Below are 16202 nucleotides of genomic sequence, written 5' to 3'. Positions count from 1 at the left end.
TTTAGGAACCTGAATGAACATGACCTGAGTAAACCCCCGCTGCTGGCCCTCAGATCTGAGTGCCCAGAGCCGGGCTGAGCTCTTTCCTACTATGTGAGCCCAATCCTTTTTTTTTTTTTTTGGTCGGTCATGGGGCTTGAACTCTGGACCTGGGCGCTGTCCCTCAGCTCCTCAACTCAAGGCAAGCGCTTTACCACTGGTGGCTCCAGTTTCTTTAGGGTTTTAAACTTTCCTGGCAAAACCCCAAGGGCAGCGAAGGTTGAGAAACTCTGCTGTACCCTCAGAGAGTAATTCGTTATAGCAACTCCAGGCGTATTCTAAGAAAGATATTGAAGTGTTTGCTCCTGGGCTTCCTTACACTGGACACCAAGGGATGCTGCTTATTTCTTTTCAGATCTCCTCAGGGTTGGCTCAAGGTCTGCCACAGTGATGATACTTAGCATAGTATTGATTGAATGTCTAAATATGAAAGTGAATGAATAAATGAGTCTCTGCTCCCATGGAAAACATTTTAAAGTACTTGAAAATGCCCTTACCGGGAACCAGGGTGAGCTTCATTGACTGGCTCCAGACGGAATAGTTAGCAGCATTGGTAAACCGGCAAGATACCTCGATGGTTTTGGGACACGCAGGAACTGGTTTTACGTGGAGATTGTACTTGTAGCAAACTTGCTTCCCATGGACTTCTTTCACTGAACACAGAGGGGAGACACGGATTCCCAATGTGAGTTACCAAGCACAGACATTGTCACAGTGATCTAGTATGGACACACCTGCCCACACACTTCCTAGGAATGTGTCACATTGGTTTTTTAATGCGGTTTCACGTATTTATGTACAATAGCCTTTGGCCCATATTTGCATGTGGACCAGTCAAAACTGCACCTTGACACTTAAGGGTTCCAAATCTGCCCCCACACATTTTTCATAGTTAGAATGCCTTTCTCATACTCTCTACTGCTGCTCATTCCTCCCTGTCTTCATTAAATTGGGTTATAGCTACTAATATATAGATCTTTCTTCTCCATTAGTCTTTTTTCCTGCAGAGAAAGCTCTATTTTTCTTTGCATCTCTTGGTACTTAGCTCAGTAATAAAAAGCACTCATCGTGTGCATATCAAGCACAGATTGTTGAAATGCTTGTATATGTCAGTATCTACACAGCACCTCTATTGTCCTCCTGTGCAGTCTTCTCTGAACTCTAGTGGCAAGGTGCTTTTCTCAACTTGTTTTCCCCCTCCCATTATCTACATTTCTCAGAACACAAAAAGGGTCGACATTACTTCCAGCACAGCAAGTGTCTATGTTTTGAGACTTGGTTTTTGTGCACTTCTGTTTGGTTGGCCTTAAGTCTCTGGGAATTCTGAGGAATCTAAATTGAGGATGAATTACACCAAAGAGGATTTGATTGTTTTTTCCTTTCCTCTCCTTTTCTGTCTCTTTCAAATGGCATGGCATACCAATGAAGGAACTGCTTTAATTAAGTTCCTTGCTCTTCTGCTTGGAACTCCTAAACCACATACACAGCTCCAGTTCAAAGCCAGGGGCTAGGTGATGACAGGACAGTTACAATTCTCAGGCAAACATCATTGTCCTTTCAGAGAGAGGGCAAGCTGTATACACTCTGGCAGAAGGTCCTTTTCCTGTTTTATTGTGTCTTGTTTTCCTGGCCTGTTCTTTTTGGGAGAATGCCACCCTTTAAAATTCCTAGCATTGTAGAGCTGGGGTGTGGGCACCTCCGTTACTGCTAAGAGAACAAAGTCATTCTTTTATGCCTGCAAGAGCCATGAACTCAAGGCTCCGCTATTGGAAAAGGCCTGTCAAAATGCTACCCCATTAGCTCAAGTATTGTTTCTGTTTTCTTTTCCTCTAAGTCTTGATACTTGGTTATTTCGCTTACTTTCTTTTTCTTTTTTTTTGGGGGGGGTCCGGTCGTGGGGCCTGAACTCTGGGCCTGGGCGCTGTCCCTCAGCTCTTCAGCTCAAGGCTAGCGCTCTACCACTTGAGCCAAAGCACCACTTCCGGCTTTTTCTGCTTATGTGGTGCTCAGGAATTGAACCCAGGGCCTCACGCATGCAAGGCAAGCGCTCTACCACTGAGCCACCTTCCCAGCCCCTCGCTTACTTTCTAGCATTCCCAGTTACATATTTAGAAGAAGTATTGTGTCATTTTGTAGCAAGGTATTGTTTTTTTATTTTGTTGCAGCAAACAAACAGGGATCATCAGAGAATGTATTCTGTCATACTGAGGGAGTAGAAATCTTGTTTAGGAACCTTCCTATTGCCTTTAACAGCTTCCAGAAAAATGATAGGGGAGCCCCCTCTCTGAGGCTGGGTAGAATTGGTCATCACCCACAGAGTTGAAGAGAGCAAAGGCTCATGGGATTTCGCTCCGCTCTCTTGCCTCTGGGACTTGATCTCTGCATATCTGGGTCTATGTTAAGAGACTACCCTGGACTCCGCAGAGATGAGACGACACGCCGTGAGGGCTGGCAGTGGGCATCTTACCAGCAGGAAAGAGGGAGGAATCCACTTGGAAGGAGACTCTGTAGTCCTCATCCTCATCTATGCAGCACTTGAAGCAGTAGGAACCGACACAGAGGCCGCTCACCTCCAGAGGGTCGGCCATGATCTCGGGAGGCACCGGGTGGATGGTGACATCTTTGGTGGCCACACTGTATGCGTTCTTGTATCTAAATATGCAGTGATAGGTCCCTGAGCAGAAGCAAGACAGGGCGAGGAGTGAAAGGGCGGCCCCTACAGTGGAGCTCCACGGCTCCACCGTGGCCACCATGCCCTCCCCCTCCCCTTCCCCATCCACGTGAGACCTCTCGCCACCCCTGGTGGGGTCCTGGTCACCATGGCCCCAGAGGGCCCCCATGGGAACAGCAGCATGGAGGCAGTCGGTGAGATTAGAAGGCACAGCTACGTGAGAACCTTTGGTCCTCCTCACATTCCCCTGCTTTGCCACAACTCTGGAGGCTCTAGAAGCAGCAAGTGGCAGAGGAAAAGGAAGCAGGAGAGAAATGACGCTTCCCACGCCCATGAGGAGGAAGCTGGGATTTAAGTTCAGATAAAAACGGAAGTGCCGTGGATATAGATGAGAACAGGTTTCCTCAGCAGTTGGGTATGAGCCTGTTGAATAGTTTAATATGATGGGAAGGGCTTTATTACCCAGGACAGGAAACAGCAAGGATCAAGAAGGTTTGAAATCAGTGTGGAAGAAAGACAGCACCACTTCCTAACTGAGTACGACCAAGTCCAGCCATCAAACATCCACCATAATGTCTAGGCATTGTATGAACAAAAGACATGGAACATACAGAATGTGTACCAATTAGCCTTAAAGTCCATGCAAAGTTTTCAAAATGGAGTGATTAGGAAGTGGCCAAAGAGACAGTGCAGATTTGTATCCTGGCCCTTCCGATAAGCAGGTGAATCATGCTGGGAATTTCACGTGAGCTCATTGGCCTCTGTCTCCTCATCTGCCATGTGGGGATAGCAATACCACGGTCCCCTCAGATCCCCGGGTCAAAGGAATTGATTCAGCTGGCATGCCTGGCACAGTGCCTCTCACACCACAAAGACACAGGCACGTTATTGACCACCACAGGCATCCCATCAAATCCTCTTTTCTCAAAGGATAGAGATGAACAGGAAGAAAGAAAAATTCTTCTTTGGGTCCATTATAGGTACTACAAAAATAAAATAAGGGAACCTATTAATAACTATAGAAAGGAGAGAGAAGGAAAGAGGAGAGAGTTGAAGAAAGAAATATATACTCTGGGCAAAGTTTAATCCCAGCATATAATTTTTATGTAGGTAAATATCACAAATAAAACCTCTGTGCACAATAAATTTCTGCTAATTTCTTTTTATCAGCCATGGGGCTTGAATTCTGGACCTGGGCGCTGTCCCTCAGCTCTTCAGCTCAAGGCTAGCACTCTACCACTTGACCCACAGCACTACTTCTGATTCTGGTGGTTTATTGGAGACAAGAGTCTCACAGACTTTCCTGCCTGGGCTGGCTTTGAACCACGATCCTCAGATCTCAGCCTCCTGAGTAGCTAGGATGACAGGCATGAGCCACCAGCACCCGGCCTCTGTTAATAATAATGTTTGAAAGTATATTTTTAGGACTTTTAAGTTGTTGTACAAAGTGATTACCATTCAACAAATTTTTTAATAAGTATGTTTTTTTAAAGGTGTTCCTTTCTTTGGAACTAGACATAGAACATTGCTTAGATTTTCTTTTTACAACACAGTTGGATGAAACACTCCAAAAGTGGGAGAAGTATTTTTTAAAAAATCCTCTTAACATAATGGCAAAAGCACAGGAATTGGAGGCATTCATAACAATACTCTCTCTCTCCTCTGTCTGTCTGTCTGTCTGTCTGTCTGTCTGTCTGTCTGTCTGTCTGTCTGTCTCTCTTGAACTCAGGCCCTTGGCACTGTCCCTGAGCTCCTTTGCTAAAGGCTAGCACTCTACCACTTTAGCCACAGCTCCACTTCTGCCTTTCTCTGTTTGTATAGTACCCAGGGTTTCATGCATGCTAGGCAAGTACTCTACCATTAAGCCACATTGCCAGCCAACAATACTGTCTCTTTAAGTTGTTTAAGCTGAGGTATGTATTCTCTGAGACTCAGTTTCCCTGTCTGTAAGAGGGCTTTTTGAAAGCTCTGCTCAAAGAACCATTGTGCACACAGGAAGATGTATTTCACATAAAGCAGGAAGAATAGGAGTATCCTGGGGAAGACTAAGGCACAGACAGGAAGTGTTCCTGGGGGGGTTGGATTCCATGGCACACGGTCAGGCCTTTTGCTTACCGTTCCACTCCCGGGTGGCTGTCCTCACTGTCAGCACTGACTCCGCTCCGGCAGGATGCCAACGCATGGTATAAAACCTTTGATGTATTCTAATCCCAGCAGAAGTATTCCAATAAACCTCATCATAGTTACTCACATCACTGCTGCATTTTATAGAAAAGCTTTGTCCCTCAGAAACAGAAATTGGGTCCGGGGTTATTGTTAGGTTGGCTGAAAAGAATGCAAACAAAAACAGACAAAACAAAACCGACAAACAAGTCCAATGTTTAGTCTTTCTGGTGACATAGACACACACGTGAAACTTAAGCTAGAGATAGTAAACGCGGACCGGCCTGACTCTACTAGTGTCAACGCGGGACTGGTACCTTGCTGTTCCTGGGCTTTATTTGTTTCTAGGCTGTTCCAGGTGGTGCTCTGAACTGTACTCACTTCCACCGCATGCCTTAGATGCTCGTGCACTTCCCCTTTGTGGCTGGAATTATCTCCTGATGATCAGCAGGGCAAAAGGTTGCAAACTTAGGGTTGTTGACTTAACCCAAGCTCCCCGTCCACCCACTTCGGGGCAACCTCAAAGGGGAAAAGATGGCTGGGTTCTTGTGACAATTCTGTCATCGGCACCTCCAAACTATTTCTCTCCCGCTATCAGATTGCCTCTCAATTTCTGAACCTCTCCTCCATCAAAATGGGAGTCCTGTATCTTTGTGTCCCCAGCATTTAGTCCTGGATCCAGGCTGAAGCAACAGAGTGAATTCTAGAACTTCCATTTCAGTAGGGAGATGATAAGAGTTTATTGCCCAAGTAATGATATTTGGATTGCCTCAGGCAAGCTGGGATATAGGGACACATTCATGTTTATTACTATCATATAATCACAGTAACATCCTTACAACCTTATAGAATTATATATAACTAAATTATAATTTACTACTCTGAGCCATTCCTCACTGATTCACGAGAGATTACTCATGGACAATGATCATGAAACCATTACTAACATAAAAGCTCATATGAATATCAACTGATTCTTCCCAGTTCTCTTGGGTCATATCTTTTACACAATTAATATTTCAAGTGCTATATGCTTCAATCTTCACACCATCACTGGCCTACTTTTCCAGTCAGTGTAAAATATTATTCTTAATCATAATGAAAATTAGTGTTCTCTACAGTATCATTTAGAATTTGAAATATGTCTGGATATACAATAAAAGCCATTTGTACTTTGCACAATGTCCCTAGCATTGTCCTGCTCTCTGAGAGAGCTAGAGAAGGCTAAGTTTTCATTGCTTCTGAGACACAAAGTAAACTCTTATGGAACCATAATCTGTTTCTTTTAGTACTCAGTTGAGGTGCAAACAAGCAAACCTATGCTTTTCAGCCAGAGTTAACTGCGCCTCTAAGACACGCCTCAGTTTTGCAGCTTGGTGTGGTCTCCAGCACATTTTGAGCAAATTGAAGTTTTCTGTGGCGAGAGTGAACATGCACTCCCGTTTTAATTCTAAGAGTCATGTTAGCTCTGTGGTCCCACAGAAACCTAATCTTGGTCTCTGCAGCAACGTGAAGTTACAATGAACAGAACATAGAAAGACAAGAGCTGGGTATCATCATTTTTTATGTCTTTTCTCTGAGTCTATTCAAAGGGTTTGAGGTCATTTTGTGGGACAGGTGGAAACATACTTTTATAGTTATGGATGAAATTGTAATGCTTCATGATATGAAGGGAAATTATCCTTTTAAAAGGCATGACTATAGTGAATTGAAAAAAAAAAAACCACCACATGTCCCAGCTGTAAAATCAGATCATTAACATCTTATGCAATCCTCCATCTAGGGTGGGTGGAATGGGAGTGGTGGGTCTATGGGGGAAACTGAGGATTGCGGGGTACTGAATCCAGCTGCTGGACTTAAAGGTCAGAAGAAGGGGATTGTGGAAGGAAAAGGGACGAACTGAAGGAAGGGGGGGTCACATTTTGTTGCCATGACAACAGGACGAAGCTACTTTCCCCATCAATCCATTTCACCCGACCACACAGCTTCTCCCTTCCCTGCAGCTGCCCCTCCCGCCCCGCCCCACCTCAACTTAGAAAAGATCCCAGCAGAATTTAAATTGAAGGGAAGGAATCCTCTTCTATCTCCTAATGAACCACGGGTTCCAGCCATTATCCCATTTCCAGGAAAAGCCCTGCATGATTTTTCTCAGTCCATGGATATTCCCAGTTCAACAGCAAAGACAGCACTGATACAGCTTAAATTAAAAAAAAAATGGAGTGCAGGAGTCCTTACCCACAGAGATGAACGTGACTTCTATGTCCTTACTGCCTCTGGCTCCGTAACTGCGGATGAACTCACATGTGTAGATGACTTTGGTTCCCGAGGACCCGCCTGGGCACTGGGTTCCATTAGCCCTGATGGTGTAGGTGCTGCAGAAAGACTCTAGGTCTGTTTCCGGGATTCCTGCAATGACAGGGGTGATTCCTCCATGGGCCTGGCCGACACGGAAGCCACATCAATAAAGGCAAGTTACATTTAAATTAGATCCGTTCTCTGGATGGAGGTAGCACAGCGATCAGGTCTGCAGACTCCGGGTCCAGAATTCCTATCCTCCCAAGCTACCATTTATCAGCAAAACATTCTTGAGCATCTCCCTTAATCTTTTCTTGAAAACATGAACACATGCAGGTGTTAATGAACACATACATGAACACATACATGCGTTCATTTATTATTTGGCTTGGTCATAGAGGAGTTTGAACTCAGGGCCTTGACTTGGCAGGCAGGCGCTCTATCACTTGAGCCTTGACCCCAGCCATACAACTCCCATCCTAAACCTTCCTTTTTATTCCCAGAGACATCACGCCTTCTAAGTGATCTTTACCTCTTCCCCAGGGTTCTAGGACACCCCACGGTATGAATTTTATTGCCAACTCCAATCTCAGTCTCTTTATTCTCTCTCCTCCCACTACACCTGTTGTATACCTCTAAGATGCCTTCAAACACTATCTTTTTTTTAAAAATGAAGGAAAAAGAATAAGTCTCTTGATGAGTCCCAAAACAAATGTATCTTTTTTTTTGGGGGGGGGGGTCCAGTCGTGGGGCCTGAACTCTGGGCCTGGGCGCTGTCCCTCAGCTCTTCAGCTCAAGGCTAGCACTCTACCACTTGAGCCACAGCGCCACTTCTGGCTTCTTTTTGCTTATGTGGTGCTGAGGAATCGAACCCAGGGCCTCTGGCATGCAAGCCAAGTGCTCTACCACTGAGCCACCTTCCCAGCCCAACAAATGTATCTTTTCTGGCTCTGGTTGATGGATAATAATTGGAATATCTGAAGTGATCTTTTCTCCTTAATCCTCCAATAGTTTCTGACAATGCCCAGCTGACTTCCTCTTTTCACATCTTGGCTAAATTACAAAGTCACAATGGTCTCCACCTTTCTCTAGGACTCACTTCTCTTTCTCTCCTTTGGAAAGTTGCTTCTTTCCAATTCCCCCAGAATCCAACTCCATCCTGTACTGTTCCTCTCTCTACCTCTCTCCCTCTCTCCCTCTCTCTCTCTCTCTCTCTCTCTCTCTCTCTCTCTCTCTCTCTCTCTCTCTCTCTCTCTCTCTCTCTCTCTCTCTCTGTCTTCATCTTTCCTCTGGCTCCTTCACTTCAGCCTACAGATACACTCAAGTTTTCTGTGCCTGGGATGCTTTTTCTCTCCACCAAAAAAGCTCCGCTAGCCATCACCGTTCTTTCTTCCTTCCCACATCTCTCGCTATCTCGGCATTCGCCTCTAATTTTTCACTCCTGGTTCTCATCGTGTCTTTGTGATTGGCCTTTTCCATCCTCCATCTGAAGGCAACAGCGATCAGTCACCTCTTCTGCCCCCGCGGACGCCTTCTTCTCTCACTACCTGCACCGCAAGCGTCCCGTGCTACTCTGCCATACCTTCTCTCGGACGCAGTACTTAGTCCCTGAGGTCTCTCCCTCTTTTCTGTCTCCATCCTCCCTCCTGAGCTTCTTTCCCAGGATTCCTTGCTGCCATTCCCTTCCTTCTTCTGCAGCCTTGACTTCTAGTATGTCTAGAAGACATCCCACCACTTCTAAGAAAAATGCCCTCAGTAGAAACTTTAGAAGACAATTCTCAATGTTCATTTGGCATCTTCAGTACCCCTACCTCGACACAGGCAACTTATTTATTTCTCCTCAGACAAAACCTGCATATCTGCCAGCATTTCCTCTCCACCTTTGGCAGCTCTCCAAACGGAGAGCCTTAAAGTTGCCCTTAATTATTTGCATTTCCTCACATTGTACGTCTACTAGGTTGTAAAATGCTTGTGGATTGACTTCACCAGCATTTCTTAGCAGGTCAATCCAAGGTCATTTGCCACCTGGGTCCTACGCGCTGTTGTATACACTTTACAGACTACCCTATGTAGGCTTTGGTTTTCAGACTGTTTCTAATTCAACCTACTTATTATACCACTACATTTTAGCTTTCTAAAGTTCTGCTCTGATCATCTGATAATCTTTCTTTTACTTTCAAAACCCTACCACCATGTATAGAATAAAGTCAAATGAAGATGGTATTTATTCACAGTGTGCTTTTAATTTGCTCATCTCCTTTTGTCTCATACTACATTCCTCCCTTAAATACTAGACATTAATTCCTCCCTTACATGCTGGACATTTGGCATGCCCTGAACCATGCCTCGATGCCCGTGTTCACCTCTGGAATATTTTCCTCCTTTCTGTTTCTTGTTGACTCTTACTCATCCTTAAACACCCAACATTTTTCTTTTAACCCAAACTCACATGTAGGGCAATGAGTTATAGAGGATGGAATGTATGAGGAATGTGTAGAAATAATGTGCATGTGAAGTAAATAATAGGTATTTACTGTACTCAGTTTCAAATGCTTTGGGGTGCAATATGTGAGTAGCATATGCAGAAATACGAATGCTAAAAGGCACAGGCTATTTGGAGGATGAGAGCTTGCAGAAAAAGGGGAGGGGCAGTGAAAGAAGGCTGGGTCCTGGCACAGAGGTGATTTATTAGCCATTGCCCTGAGCAGGTCCCAGGCCCCAGCTGTCCAGCCTCGTGGCAGGAAATCCATTGTTCTGCAGTTGGCTGGGTCCTCACTGGGTACCAGGAAAGTCTGCAGAAATGATCACTGGAGAGGCCCTGGAGCACCTGCAGCACAGACTTCCTGGTTCTCCACCAGAGGGTGAGGTCTGCCCCCTCTCTGGGCTGAAAGAGTCTCTGTCAGGAATATACCACAGGAATCCTGTGAGGGCCATTTCCTGTCTGGCAATTCCTTCCTGATGCCTACTCCTCCTCTTCCATCAATGCCTGGGAAGTGACTATGCATCCCAAGTGCCAATAGGTTCCACCGTTACCAGATGCCTGTCCCCCTCTTCTGAGCCAGAACACAAATGCTGCAAGTGAAATGTGCTTTGCCAATCAGACACGCCCAGAGAAATGTGCAGCTACATTGATGCTTCTGTATTCCTTTTAGATAGTGTCATGGTATCTAATAGCAAAGACTTTATAAAATAAAGATTCACTGCATTAATTAATTTCATGGGCCAAGCCACATTTTAAAGTAATCTTTACTTTGTCTTTGAAGATGACCACCAAATACCTTTGCTTTCTTAAGAGAAGAGGTAGATGGGTTAGGTTCTAAGGGGTTTCTGGGTGGAAAACCATCTTCTTCCATTCAAACTCCCAGGCCATTTGGTGGTATTGCCGGCCTAACAGGTTGGATAATACAATCCCACAACACCATTTGCTAGTCTTGCCAACAGAGTTCTATAGAGTTCCAATTCTTCTCTTTTCATACGGTGATAACCTGGGATGAGGCATTTCATCTGTACCTCAAGTTCTTTATTTTCATATTGGATGTAAAAACATCAGCTCAGACTTAGGATCAACTTTAAATGTGATTAAAAGTGATCACGTGTGGGTTAGGATTTTTATAAAAGTGTTACATGACAAAGTGTCACTATTATTGTTTTTGTGTCATTTTTGTTACCACTCATTCATATAAACCTAAAGCCAACAGGATTATGAATTGATGTGAAACTGTGGAGGGACAAATAAGTCTACAGAATGATATAGAAGATTATAAATTTAGAGATGGGAAGGACGGAGGTGGTGTGTACAAGAGGGTAGACACCAAGGGGAGAGAGACAGAAAGAATCAGCTCCAAGTCAGACTCAATGGAAGTCAATCATCAAATCAAAGCTAAGGCATCCTTAACTCTTCCCAGAGCTCAGGAAGGGAAGGGAAAGCAGGAATGGCCATGCTTTGTAGAGGATGGGAGGGGTTCCTGAGACATCAGGATGGCTCCTTCCTTCCATCTTCTGTCGCTGGGATCTCGCCTACAACTTAGCACCATGTTTGTTTGCATGAATGGAGCCGTTGTTCTAGTTTTTCCCTCGAGCCTGGCATCGAATCTAGTATTTTTTCAGAATCTGAAGTCCAGAATAAAAACACCCTTCTGACATTTCCCCTGTCTCCCATCACAATGCCCATCTTTATCTGGCCAAGAGGCAAGCAACAGCTTGCTTGCAAAAGGCCTCTTCCCACATCTTACCGGCAATGCGTATCTGCCCTCTCTGATTCCATTCCACGTTGCTCCAGTTCACGCTGTTCTCACTGCAGCAGTTCAAAGTCACAGGATTGTTGTCACAGATCACCTTTATTTGGTCCTTGGCTAGTATTCGAACGGGTATGACATCTATTTTTCTTGAGGTCCCATATTCAAAAATATCCATCAGCAATTTGCAAGCATAGTCGCCTGCAAAGGAGACACACAGTCAACCTGCGTCCCCCACTTATATCCCCAACGAAGTGACAGCCTCCTCCCACCCCAGTGTATCAAGGAGCTACTTTGGGAAGAACCACTTCCAAAGCGTAGCAGACTTGGTCTAAGCATTCCTGAGGACCCAGAAAGACAAGGGCTGTGCATTTTCTCTCCTGAGTGGAATCTAGACCTAAAAGTCTTAAAACATAAAAGGGGGAACGTTAGCAGGAGACCCAGTGGAGGGAGGGAGGGACTGCATGTGTCTGTGTGTATGTGTCATGTATGTGTGTGTGTGTCTGTGTGTGTGCAGGGAATATGAAAGAAGTATATCATATGCAGATATGAACAGGTAAAATGAAACACGTCCAATAAAGCATAACAAAACCCAGCAACGCTGTTTGGCAAAGAGAGAAGGAAGAACGGCAATAGGGCAATGGGTGTGAGTTTGTTCCAAGTTCACTGAGTGCATGAATGAGAAGATCACAATGAAAACCCTTCACACTACAAATGCATATTAATTTTTTAATCCATTTTAAGCTTTTTTCAAGGAAGTTTAGCAGCAGGTGGATTGGGAAATGTGGTATGACAAGATTAGAGGGCTAAACACGAGCAAATCCATTATATGCACACATGGAGGTATCCAAACAAAACCCCTCATGTTGTACAATTGACGTACTCTAATTATATGCACACATGGAGGCATCCAAACGAAACCCCTCATGTTGTACAATTGATGTACTCTAATTAGAAGGATTGTTAAAGAAGGGGAACCCAGGAAGTACAGAGATTCCATGCAGACCACCAGGTGAGAGACGCCCCAATTGCAACCCCCTCCTCCTCCCGGGCTTTTCTCTAGTAGGAAACCAGACAGGATGGGAAGAGGTAGGAGGTTTTGGAAGATGACCAAAGACATCCTATTTAACACCGTGGTTAGCTTTTCCTCTCCAATCAACAAAGATGTGATTGCACTCATCTACAAATAGCCTACTTCTTTATCCAGAGAACTGGCCCTACTGACTCTGGCTTACAATGGGACTGAGGCTGATCACTTGCCTTTAAATAATTCAAACATGCTCCTGTGATTGATTGAAGTAGATAGGTGGGTGGGGGAAAGGCTAAAGAGAGGAATTTCAATGACTAGGAAATTTGGGGCCTAGGGGATTGTATTCTCCATCCAGCTTTGGGCGAGAGAGGCTGGTGTGTCCAGACTTAAGTTCGTATACCTTAGTTAATGTGCAGTGCATTCTATGTAAATTCTAGTTGCACAAACCTACTGTAAAGCTTTTAGAGCTTAAGATGATATGTGGGTGAAATAAAACCCAGCTAAAATATCGTAACTTTAAACATAACTGAAAATGAACGCAGTGGCGTGGATTGCGGAGAGTGTGGAGAGTGTGAACCAGGACGGTCTTTGTGAAGAGCAGCCCCATGCCCCTGCTCCGTGCTGCTCTCTGCCCCCTCCCATGCAGGTCTGGCGGTCAGCAGAGACGCACCTGCATCGCTCTGGGTGAAGTTGTAGATGGTGAGGCGTGACACGGATGTCATGTTGAGGATCTCGTTATAGATCAAGAACTTGCTGCTGTTCTGGATCTCGGAGCGGTTCTCCCCGTAGTGCCAGGACACGTTGGGGGACAAGACGTCATTTTCACACTGCAGCGTCACGCTGTCCCCTTCAAAGACTTGTTCTGGGATAATTGTGAACTTGGTCTCATCTGGAAACCCAAAAAGAAGGCGTCAGGATCCGGAGCAGAGGGGACCTTTGCCTCGCAGCAAGGGTTCACGGCCCCTCACAGGTAAGAGGTGTACAGCCAGGTCCCCAAACACCCAGGGACATGTGGGCCACCTGGAGGTCCGGGAGGAGCCGATTGGCCCTGGCAGATCTAGGGGAGACCTGGATGGGAATTTGCATGTCTAACAATATTTTCATTTGGGTCCTGAGGCTGCTGATAGGAAGCCACTCCCTTGGCGTTGCTCCTTTGGATGTTTTGGTTGTGTGGATATAGAGAACCCTCAACATCCTACCCAGCCCGTGGACCACAATTCTACTCCCTGCTCCCCTCACCTCTGCCTTCCAGGTGTAGGGGTGTTAGCCAGGTGGGGGGGACACTGAAGAGGGGGAGAAGCCAGAAGTCTCTCTCCACCCAGGGCATCTGAATGTGGTTTTCTAGATTGGAGCGGGCCCACCGCCATCCTTACCACCAGAAGTGGCATCTAGCCCGAGGAACCCCACTGCCGCCAGCCCTCACTTACTGCTGGGCACGCTTTGGAAGGAGCCTTCGTCCATTCTGTATGTCTGATTGAGGTTCTTTATGACGTTCTCATTGGCTTTCTGCATGAGCCCGCTTGGGGGTGTTGTAGTCTTGATTTCATAGTTCACAAGCACACTGCCTTTGCTGGGTAGAGACCACACAGTTCAGTAAGGCAGTAACCTGACAGAGTCTATAGATCCTTATAATTTATTGGCATGAGTAAGAAAAATAGCAAGAACCCTCAGCGAATGACCAAAATAAACTCATGTGGAACTCTAGATGACGGCCAGAGGCTAGGCCGGGCCACCAAAAGTCTGCAGATAGGAAATATAAAGGAAGGAAGCTGCCAAGTGGGGGTGAGTAGATAGAATGGCACAGGAGATTTCAGGGAGACATCCGTGATGCTGAACCTGCTGACTGAACGTCACACAGCTACGCTAGCCCAGGGTTAGCAAATACACCGAATGCCAAGCAGGGCCTAAACTCTGGAGAACCCCATACACATTCCTCATGTTGAACAAAGTGCCAACCAATGGAGGAATGCTAGGGTGTGTAAGTCCAGAACACCCATTCGTGTTGAATCATGTGACTTCGTGGTCCTGTCTGGCTAGCTGAATTCTCCCGTACAAAGGCATTGCTATATGACATCATTTCATCTTTGTATCTGCAAACTCTGTAGAGAACCACTTGGCACATTGCTTGCAAAATCCTTGTGTGTATGAATACATCTTTTCCAGTCTTTACCACTAAACAGGAACAGCTCTCAAGGGGTAGAGATTTCCCAGAACTTCCTTTTGCTCGGAAGCCCTGCAGTCATCCTCCTCCACCTCTACCACTTGGTGCTAAGCAAATCCCATGCTATACCCTAGCATGGGTTTTCTTCTTCACTGACATCTTGGGTTATGCCGTCAAAGGGAAATGAAAGATGTATAGTGTTCTTACGTGAACCCAGTCACAGTCACGGATTTGAAGCCTGGTAAGATTCTGTAGCCCTCTCGGAACTGGAAAATAAGGTGAGACAAGTTTCATGGATCAGAAGCAGAGAGGACAGCACATATTCCTCCTCCTTCTGGAGAGAAGTTTCTTCTGTTTTCTTGGCACTGGCCTTAACAGATTCTTGAAAAAGTAATTCCTAACTGCCTATATCTGCCTGAGTTCTGAGAAAAGCAGACCCTAAGTGAAGTGTGGTTAAAAAAAAAAAGAAAATTTCTCAGGTGCCAGGTGCAGATATAGACTCGAGCCTGCAATCCTAGCTACTTGGGAAAATGAGATCAGGGGACCAAAAATAAATAAAGATTTTAAAATGGCATCTCCAGGGCTTCTCTGACCAGGCTGGCTTCAAACACCTTTGGAGACGCTAGGATTACAGGAGTGGGCCACTAGAGCCCAGCTTTGCACACTTCTTAATTTGCTGTCCTAGATGGATATACATAAGTCCAAATCCCCATTAGTAGATTACAACTGAGCTAAGCAAACTGTCCAAGGGGAAGGGAATAGAACCACTTCCAACTAAACAATTTTCTGGTTACAAGGCCCCTGGGAACAAAGACCTACCGCTCTTTCTAGGTCTGTGGTGTAGGATCTGTACAGGGCCGAGGAGGTGTTCTTCAGGTCTTCTTGAAATCCCACATTCAGTCTGACTCTCATTTTCAGGGTCAAATATTCTGTGAAACAAATAATCCTAACTCCACAATCTTATGTTCATGTCTAAACACGGACAGAAAAACCAAGACACCCGCTTGAGATGAGACGGAATGGGTCCTCAAGACCTTAGGAAGGAGCACCCACCTTCTGGGAGCTGGCAGAAAGGCCCTCCGGGTGGAAGTCCTTTCAGGCAGTGGCAGTGGGGCCCTGGCAGGATGCTTCCGTGCTGTTGACGACAGGGGAGATGGCGGACACACCTTTCTCGAGGCCACCTGTATCCTGTTTCGCAGGAGCACCAGACCTCGTTTGCGGTAGGCTGGCAGACTGTCATCAACGGAAGAGTGGGGTCAGAGTAGGCGGTCACCATCTTTGCATCCATAAATGAATGCAAGCATCTACTCCCGCGGGGGAATCCTACCCCGACCTCACATGGCTCCCCCGGAAGTTCAGGAGAATGGGCTGAGGCTCACGTATGTATCTAGTTGTGAGCATCTGAAAGACGGCTGCTGTAATTGTGGAGTGACTGTTGGGTGACTGCCGAGTGCTGTACTGTGCTGTGTTTTTTAGGTGCTGTTGCCTCATACCAGGTGGACCCCAGCTGTGTATTATGGTAAACAGATCCTTGGATAGAAGACATAAGGTATCTTATATCTTGATATAAGAATCAGCCTCTGGGAGGATTCCTGGTGTCCTTTCCTC

The 16202-nt window shown here is 45.7% G+C and overlaps 1 protein-coding gene across 4 annotated transcripts in view; it reads right to left on the bottom strand.

The window, feature by feature from the left end:
- Window positions 1-16202, bottom strand: part of Adgrf5 (adhesion G protein-coupled receptor F5) — a 73079-nt gene that overhangs the window by 11986 nt on the left and 44891 nt on the right. For 3 of the 4 annotated variants that reach the window (XM_070023584.1, XM_070023585.1, XM_070023583.1), the window contains 11 exons: window positions 15648-15827; window positions 15414-15523; window positions 14802-14860; window positions 13861-14003; window positions 13104-13322; window positions 11401-11604; window positions 7109-7279; window positions 5191-5310; window positions 4826-5035; window positions 2507-2713; window positions 537-692 (listed from right to left, as the gene is read on the bottom strand). In XM_070023584.1, the coding sequence (XP_069879685.1) occupies window positions 537-692; window positions 2507-2713; window positions 4826-5035; window positions 5191-5310; window positions 7109-7279; window positions 11401-11604; window positions 13104-13322; window positions 13861-14003; window positions 14802-14860; window positions 15414-15523; window positions 15648-15827 (1779 nt within the window). The remainder of the gene's footprint in view (window positions 1-536; window positions 693-2506; window positions 2714-4825; window positions 5036-5190; window positions 5311-7108; window positions 7280-11400; window positions 11605-13103; window positions 13323-13860; window positions 14004-14801; window positions 14861-15413; window positions 15524-15647; window positions 15828-16202) is intronic. The other variant, XM_070023586.1, reaches the window with a different exon arrangement.

Source organism: Dipodomys merriami, unplaced genomic scaffold (assembly GCF_024711535.1).
Source record: "Dipodomys merriami isolate MVZ:Mamm:240054 unplaced genomic scaffold, mDipMer1.0.p SCAF_16, whole genome shotgun sequence".
Classification (NCBI taxonomy): domain Eukaryota; kingdom Metazoa; phylum Chordata; class Mammalia; order Rodentia; family Heteromyidae; genus Dipodomys; species Dipodomys merriami.
Note: the sequence above shows the minus strand (reverse complement) of the source record. Positions and strands in the feature narration are given on the sequence as shown.